General features: G+C 48.9%; 1 protein-coding gene across 1 annotated transcript; it reads right to left on the minus strand.

The window, feature by feature from the left end:
- Positions 1–356: 356 nt before the first annotated feature.
- On the minus strand, positions 357–1,958 carry LOC147967714 (uncharacterized). Its single transcript, XM_087522516.1, has one exon. It carries the CDS (start codon positions 1,580–1,582, stop codon positions 827–829), a length of 756 nt encoding a protein of 251 aa, XP_087378642.1. The 5' UTR covers positions 1,583–1,958; the 3' UTR covers positions 357–826.
- Positions 1,959–9,340: the final 7,382 nt, after the last annotated feature.

Consider the following 9,340-nt stretch of genomic DNA (forward strand, 5'->3'; position numbering starts at 1 on the left):
AGTAGGCATTCAGCCCCACCCTCATCATAAGTTTCCACATGGAAACCATTTTTGCGGATATCCTTAAAACTCAGCAAGGTACGAGTAGAATCTGGATACAGTAGAGCATCCGGGATTACCAATTTAGTACCCATAGGGAGTGTAATTGTAGCTTGACCAGAACCAACAATTACCGTGTCTCGACCAGCAATTGTCATGACACTTCCATTACTCTTCTTGAGTGTTCGGAAATACTTCATCTCCCTAAGTATTGTGTTAGTAGATGCACTATCCACTAAACACATTTCCTCATCCATTGTATTATTCCTTGAAGTTCTATAGAGTAAAAGAACAAAGTTCAGTATATAATCAAACTCTTATAGAATCAGTACATACATTACAAACTATATATGTCTTGTACTTATTACAAGCCCTATGTCACACGACATAGCAAACACATTATGTCTAAGGACATAACTTATTTTACAACACATGTAATATGTCTAATAACATCATTACAATACTTAGACAAATGAGACTAAATCTGGTCTCCATATATGTCAGTAGAACCAAATTCCACTAGCATGTCATCGACATCTAGTATTGGATCTTCCACTTGCTGATTCTGCTCCTGGTTGTCCATGTTCAGAGAATCATCTCGAGAACCATCAACCGTAGGGGTGCCATCTTCATTTCTAGTGAAGTGTGCTTCATACTGGTTCCCCTGAGCCTTCTTGCCCTTTCCAAGTGACTGTTGGTACAATTCCACCAAATGCTTTGAAGTGTCACACTTCTTTGCAATATGTTCCTTACAACCACACCTGAAGAAACCAGTGTTGCTAGCCCTTTAATTCTTATTGAAAGAACCTTTTCCCTTTTGGATGCCATACTTATTCTGCTTCTCATTACGCTTCCACTTTCCATTGAATGTCCTACGGTTCTTTTTGGAACCATTGAACTTTTGAGTATTCTTAGAGTTGAAGTGTGATTCAGGCAAAGGCATCGTTCCTGTTGGACGAGCCAAATTGTTCTTCTCAAGAAGCTCATTGTGCTTCTCTGCCTGAAGCAGCGAGTAAATCAACTCGGAATACTTCTTATACTTTTGTTGACGATACTGTTCAGCAAGTATCCTCATAGAAGGATGGAAAGTAGAAAGCGTCTTTTCAATAAGATCAGCATCAGAAACTGCACTATTACAGAATCTCAACTTGGAGTTGATCTTATGAACAACAGAATTGTATGCAGCTATAGACTTAAAGTCTTGGAATCGGACTAGTGCCCATTCCCGTTGCGCTTCAGGCAACATCACTGCCCTTTGTTGATCATACCTCTCCTTTAAGGAGTTCCAGAGTGTCAGAGGGCTCTCCTCCATCAGATACTCTGTCTTTAGGTCAGGGTGAAGATGATGTCGAATGAAGTGCAACGCTGAATACCTTATTATGTCTGTTACGGATGCAGTCCCTTGGGCAGGAGTGGTTATAGCGGAATTGAGTCCCTTGGCCGTCAAATTGATTTTGACATCCATTGCCCATGTCAAATAGTTAGAACCATCAACGGCAAGTTCAGCAAACTCTTTTTTAGATATGTCAGCCATATCCTGCATGCAATCATCATGCTTATTAATTTACTCTCATAGCAAATTAATTGTGTTGTAAATAAAACAATGTATGTATATTGATCAACATATAGCAATTGCCAAATTGCCGGAACATATACGTTGACATACATTGTACTTGTACAATACAGTAATACACACTAATTACTGAACAATACAATATAGTAATTTACACAAATTACTAAATAACTAGTCACAACTTCAAACTACTAGTTAAAGAACTAAACAGGAAAAGAAAAACAAAAGAAAAAAAAGGTCCTGGGTCGCATACAGGGAGACCCAAACCAGTACCACAGCTCACTGCTACAGTACTGCTACAGTACTGTAGTTTTTTTTTCATTTTTTTCTTCTTTTCCGGCTCAGAACGGGGCGAAGCCCGTCTAGCCTTTCGGCCCAACTGGCCCGGCGCCGCTTTAGACGTTGGATAAAATGGATCGGCGGTTAGGGTTTTCCTACCGCCCCGATCCCCATTCCACGCGGCGCCTTTCTCCCCCGTTCCAGCCGCCGCGCCGGACGCGCACTCACCGGCGAGCCGCCGGCGGTGAAGGGGTGAAGCCCTCTTCCTCGTCCGACGAGGGGATGTAGTCAGGGATGTCCACCCCATTCTGGGGTCCGTTGGCGAGGCCGAGCGACGCCGGGTTCCAGGCGCCCTGACGGCATCCAGGGCGACGGTCGACGGCGGCGACGGAGCGCCCGAAGAGAAGACGGCGGCTCGCGCCGGTGTCGGGCGGACCCGCGCCGCCGCTCGTGCCAGCGACGTCCGTGGCGGGCATCCCTCTTGCCCCAAAGAGGAAGAAGCTCTGTTCGCCTGGACGAGCAGAGGAGCGACCGAACGCCCATGGGGCGCTACTTGTCCCCGCGGTGGCCATCTCAGGCCCTCGACCGGCGCTGCCACTTGCTCCGGCAGTGGTGACCGTGCCCATGGTGGCCATGGCGCGTCCTGGAGTCGGGATGAAGACGAGGCCATCGCCCCTGGCGCTGGCAACGCGCGTCGGAGCCGGGCTGTAGCCACGTGCAGGTACGTCGTGGACGATCTCCTGCTCCTCCTCCTCTGCCGACGTTGGTGACGGTTGACGTGTGCCACTGGAGCGAGCGGGGCACGGGCCATATCCGTGCACACGGCACCACCGTGGTGCGGATGGAGCGGCAACTGGAGGCTCTTGCACGCCCATCCCAGCGTTCTGCGATGGTGGAGCATTCAGTCCGGCAACTGGCCCTGGGTCCAGCCCCTGACGGTTGTCAACCGGCGTGGCCAGGCGGCGGTTCTCTAGCGTGGCGCGACGGCGTCGTCCAGCGCCCGCGTGATGGCGGCGTCCTCCAGCGAAGTTCTGGCGGCGGTTAATGCCAAGGCCAGAAACTGCTAGTGGTGCCCCCCATCGATGGCGGACGAACCGGCGGTGCTGCTCAGCAAGGAAATGGCGGCGACCTTCTTCCCAGAGAAGACCAAGGAGAAGATAGGCGAGGGACGACATCCTCACCGTTCCAAGTCCTTCTCCGGCGAGTTCCTGTGTGTGGCCTGTCGCTCTCGCTAGTGAGAACTGCTGATAACGTGTAAAGAAACTGTGCGAACGAACAGTAGTCAATCACTATTGATGGATGTCGATGATGTACATATTTATATCCCTGGAAGGGACGGGTCGCACAGGCGCGACCCTTACAAGAGATGGATCGAAAGAACGCGTCCGTTACAATAGGACGTGACCCATCGGGAGAGAAACCGTACATTGGTTTTGCTAAGCAGGGATTTCCATTAATTAAACTAATTAATTAATCCTAACAGTATCCACTTTCATCAACTTATATTACTTTTGCATACCTTAAATGGCCAATTATGTGCATGCCGTGATTTTTTTGTACGGTATTGTAGCCACAACAGAATTATGCTTTCTAAATTCATGCATGTTATCATGCTTGCCTTGTACGTCATTTTGTATATCAATGTATTCTTTTATTGTTTAAAAGTGTATCATTTATTTGTATGTACTGACAGGCAAGAAATCTCCGGTGAACTTTAACTAATGCGTGTCATCTTTGTGGCTATTCTGTTTGTGTTGATGAGCTCCACAATAACATACTAAGTTCTGTAAAATGGAAATTAAATTTCTATTTTTAATACATTATTCCTCAATACCGTGTTTCTATAATAACAAAAGAACTATTAACATACTAAGTTATTATTAAAATCTCATGTACAATCATAGCCGTGCTATTTATAGACCTAATATATTTTTAACACACACTTTATTTTGGAGTTAGTAATTAATATATAATATACTTTGAAAGGTCCATGAGGTACATGAAAAGGGGTTTGGATGATGGCATACTATTTTGCTACAACTAAACAAACGGCTTAGATAACTTAGTAGGATCGGATGTAGTCCATAGCATAGTCGGGATTGTACAGTTTTGTATAGGATTCTAGGATTTGGATCACGACCCAACATGGATTCTACCTGATTCGGATTCATAGTGGGATTTGGATCAACATGCTTCCGTAGGGTCGTGAAGTCGTAGGATTCGAGCAGTCGAATCGGGATTCTGACTACCTTGATCAAACATTTTTTCCTAATATTTTAGTTTCAGAGAAATCTGGACACCAATATCACTGGATACATCGATCAGATCCCTACTATGTCAGATCATAGACAAAGTTTGTGTTCTTGCTAGGTGTGATAGCCATCACATGAGGGTCTTCAAAACAGACCTCGTGGCTACATACACCAACCATTATCTCTAAGATAATGTTGCTTGTGTTGCCCGGATGAAGACATGCTGCATAATAAGCAATATGACTATATTGCCCCTCTTGCTAGTCAAATCATGCGACAACTTTCCTGATTTGTTCACCAAGCCTCTACCAACTTCTACATTCCAGAAATATGTTCATGAAAATGGTATGTGATAGCTTAGAATTGGCAAGAATCAGGGTGAGTATCTTCCTGAATTGTTCAGGTTCAAAGCATCATATTATATCTTTTTCCCCTTCATAAGTTTGCTTTTATAGGTTCTCATCAAGGTTTTTAATGAGGTAATATCAACACAAGATCATATGTCATACTTTCTGTTTTCCCCACCGGGGGTTTTAGAAAAGTATATATGACATATTTATCGTCCTCTAAATTCTATGAGTTTCTCATATTTAGTTAAAAGAGACAATAACCATTATATGTTGCATCATTTTCTCCTTATTTTCCCCATAGGTTTTGGAGGAGACTTTTTGAAGATGATGATTTTACATGGACAATTGTAAATTAAGGGGGGGGGGGTGTTGAAGATTAATTAACATGTGTTAATTATGGGGGGAATCTCCCCTTGTACCAACCGCAGGGCATTTGGCAACTGTTGTGTCGTTCCTGCCATCTCTCCCGAACAAATGCCTATTCAATGCATCCTTTCTGCCTATATAAATACCTACAATCATCTAATGAAAGGACACTGATTCATTTTACATCTCTCTAAATTGTTCTCTGTCGATCTCTATCTCAATAACATCAAAACAACCAACATGTACACGCAAATTAAACACCACCGTGTAAGAGCATCTACAACCGCCAACACCAAATATGGCCCCTCAAACGCCCATAGACATGTCGAGACACGTCCGCGAGTAGTGACTGTGCAGCTTTCAAATTTTCTTCTCTACATCCGAATACTTCATACTTCAAACCTTAAATCCTTATAAAACATGAAAAAAATGTAAATACTACTTAGATAAAAAACCTAGCTTACAGAACTTGTCGTTGTCGGAGATGTCCACGATCTCTGTGCCAGGCTCTGGGTACATGGCTGGCAGCTGCAATTGCAGCTCCTTCGACTCCACGGCGGCCTTCGTCTTCATCTCGGTGAAAAGCTCGTCGATCTCCGCATGTTCCTGCCGGATGAAATGGCAGTTGGCCTCCACACAGGTTGGATGGACTCCAAAATAGCGGTCTATTCCGCCATCTTCGGTGCTTGGGCAACCTCGAACTCCGCCATGATGATGTCCGCAACCGGCTCTGGCTACTCTTCCGACTCCCCCACGTCCTTCTCCTCTGGATCCGCGCCCTCCATGGGCTCTGACTACTGCTCCGCCTTGTGCTATTGCCCCCTAATGATTGTTTCCCCTTCCACTTCCACCTCCTCCTCTATCTTCGGCGAGTCCGGAGGCAGCCGGCTGCGGTCTAGGTGACGCACCTAGCTCGGATCTCCTTCAGCAGCTAGAGGCGGTGCTCTAGTGTCAGCATAGCATGCATGCTCATCCTCTGCTGGGTCATGGTTGTCGCGGACGGTGAGCAAAGAGGGAGAGAAGTGGTTTCGGCTTAGGCTGGCGGTGCAGAGATGGAGGAAGCGGATGTGGCTAGGGCAAGGGTTGGGAGTCGCCATCTGAGTTAAATAGCCAGACTTTGCCCCTCGGGCGCGAGCCGAACTGGCACCACATAACATTCACACCCTTTCAGAGAAGACACCCTTCAGACCATTGGGTTTTCGAGCGATTTTGTGTGGGAACCGATCATCAGTCCAACCTGCCGGACGCGCCCAGGCCGCCCCATATCCGCTCTAGATTCGGCTAGATATGACGAGTAACATTTAGCCCGGGCTTTTGAGGCCGGTTTGAGGCATCCGGGTGGGTCGGGCTTTTTGACCGGTCAGTGCCCGGACGTTTGAAACCGGTTTAAGGTGTCTGGCCGTAGATGCTCTAATGGCAACTCCAACGATTTGACCTTTTAGTCCGCTTAGGTGGACATGAGGACAGGCGTCCGACCCTCGTCCGCTCTTTCCTGACCACAGGGGGCTAAGGCCTAGATTTTTTTTCTTTCAAAAAGGAGGTTCGAACCCTGAGCCTCTCCATTATGATGATGCACACACCTATTGTCCTTAAACATAGTGTAAAATTAAAACAATCATAGCTGAATCATTGCAAAGAGATGAATAAAACAATCATCACTTAAAAAACGGATCTGCCGATAATCATTTCAGCCAGTACTCGGCGCTAGGCTGAAGAGACGCTAATGAATGGGTAGGTCATCATCCCACCATACACAACTTCTGCAGCAGTCGGGAGGCTGCCCATGCCAAAGTGCGCCAATCAATGCTAGCACGAGCCCTGGCTTCCTCCATGTAAGCAGAGGCAGATGACGCCACCAAGCTTGATGACTATGCAGGGCCGCCGGTGCGCCCCTGCCCATCAACGACGAATACCTCTGCTGGCGTAGGCTTAAGCAATCTTCACCATGTTTGGACACCTACCTCCTCTCACGACGACATCTTGCCTGACAAAGAGCACCGCTAGAACTATGATGTGTAAGGCCCTTCCCACTACTCCAAGGTGTACCGGTGTTAAAGGTCTGACATAAGCAAAAAAATGATGTAACAAAGCAATTAAAGAGGAGAGAGATAATTATGGTGACCCCAAGAGAAACAATGCTAAACATGTGGACCTATATAATATGGCTACCAACCAATGCATGAAGAATTTTAGGTATTAAACAATTAAATGAGGGAAGCTTAGCTACAAAAACTAACCACATATGCATTGTGGGGACTAATTGTCGTGGTTCTAACACTACAAAAAAAGACACATCCGTGACATTTTGGGCCGAACGAATTTTTTTTCTGTCATACATATGACACTTTTATGACGCTAATTGTGACAAAAACCGGTATCATCATAGATGTGGTGGGCTCCTACTTCTATGACAAAAAATCATGACAGAAAATGGGCTTTTCGTCCTAGGCGGGCCGGAGATGCAGCTGCTTGACATTCTTTGGGCCGTCCATGACGGAAAAAACCATGGTAGAAGCGAGGGCGAGGAAAATTTCGGGGAGTTCCCGGTTACGGTGGGAGGTCGGGGGCCGAGCGATGCACGTTTCTCTTGTACACGTACGCGCATGTGTGTGAGGCGTTGGCTCTAACTAAACCCGAGCGAGGCATTGGGCTCTAACTGAACCCGAGCAATTGCACTGCAGGCTACGCGTTACTGAACCCGAGCGATCGATCGATGGCTGTTAACTGAACCCGATCGAGCGATTCCTTTGCTACTGCTGCTAACTAAAGCCGATCGATGCTGCCTCTGGATGAACAGTGAGCGTTGCGGGGGGGGGGGGGGTGGATGAACAGTTCCCGATGGGGGTGGATGAACAGGACCCCGTGGTGTTGCCTCTGGAAGAACAGGACCCCGATCGATCGAGCCGGTCGGGGCTGGATGAACAGGACCCCGTGGAGGGCTGGATGAACAGGACCACCCTGTGGAGGGCTGGATGAACAGTAGACGGTGGAGGGCAGGATGAACAGTAGCCCGTGGAGGGGTGGTTGAACAGGAGCCCGTGGAGAGGGCTGGTTGAACAGTAGCCGGTGGAGTAGCGCGCGGTGGAGGGTGGATGAACAGGAGCCCGTGGATGAACAGTCGCAGGTGGAGGCTGGAGGAGGTCGACGGTGGATGAACAGTAGCTCGTGGAGGCTAGAGGGGGTCGACGGTGGAGATGAACAGTATCCCGTGGATTCCGTTTTGCGGTACGCCACACCCCTCCCGATGAACAGGACCCCCGTTTCGACCGTAGGAGGTCCGTTTCATCTGTTTTGTGGTACGCCACACCCCTCCCGATGAACAGGACTCCCGTTTTGACCGTAGGAGGTCCGTTTCCTCTGTTTTGCGGTACGCCAGACCCCTCCCGATCAACAAGACCCCATTCCGAATGTAGGAGGTCCGTTTCCTCCGTTGTGCGGTACGCTAGGCCTCGTTTCCATCGCTTGTTCCGTCCAAGCCCTCCCGATGAACACGACCGCGCATTCCGTCGTGACCCAGCCGGTTGGCTCCCATGCGTTCCGTTGCCTCCCGATGAACACGACGCATTCCGTTGCCTCCCGATGAACACGACGCATTCCGTTGCCTCCCCATGAACATGACGCATTTCGTTGCCTCCCCATGAACACGACGACGACGCTGTTTCTCCATTCCGACCCAGCCATGTCAACGAGCCCTCGCCGTACGTATGCGCGAGTAGGCGTTCGAGACCCCGCCCGTATGTACACATACATGGCTGTATTTTCTTTCTTGCAACCTGGCCGCCTCTACTACGACACGTGAGCGCCTCTACATCCACCAGTATATATGTACGTACACGTTCACGATCAGAATGACAACGCTACGTACACTTCGACCAGGTGGGTCCCGACTGTCAGGCACTTCCTTGCGTGCGAAGATGTAGCTGGTGGGTCCCAGCAGTCAGGGGGGCGAAATACGGTGGCCCGTCCAGTGGGTCCCCGCTGTCAGGTGGAGGAATAATTATTTTGCACGTAATAAGGAGGCACTTCCTTGCTGCGGCCGTGGACCTAGCTGCCAGTGTCTCCACGTACAGTCCATGTCCGATGGAAGCCGTTCCTCCATGTTGACCACGCCGCGCCGAGAGCACCAGGGCGGTGGACGACGGCGAGGCCTAGGAAGGGGACAACGCGGAGCCGGGGAAGACGCGGCAGTGTATCCCATGCGTAGAGGAGTATGAGGGCACTGGTTCGCTGCGGTGTGAGGCTGCCATCGCCGCAGAGTAATAGGGGGTGTGGGTGAGTAGAGGGATGGCCTGGCTAGCGGTGGGAGTAGTAGGGTGCGGTGAGGCCTCCGCCGCATCGCATCCGGCCACGAGAGGCAGGAGCCCGAGGCACGACCGGCGCTGGGTTGGGCGGCTGGAGCAAGAAGACCAGAGGTTGAAGAAGCACTATGGCCGATGGATGGACATCGTACGGTCACTGGAGCAAGAATCATGCATATTGAC

Source organism: Triticum urartu, chromosome 5A, assembly GCF_056163025.1.
Source record: "Triticum urartu cultivar PI428250 chromosome 5A, HENAU_Tu73, whole genome shotgun sequence".
In the NCBI taxonomy this organism is placed as follows: Eukaryota; Viridiplantae; Streptophyta; class Magnoliopsida; order Poales; family Poaceae; genus Triticum; species Triticum urartu.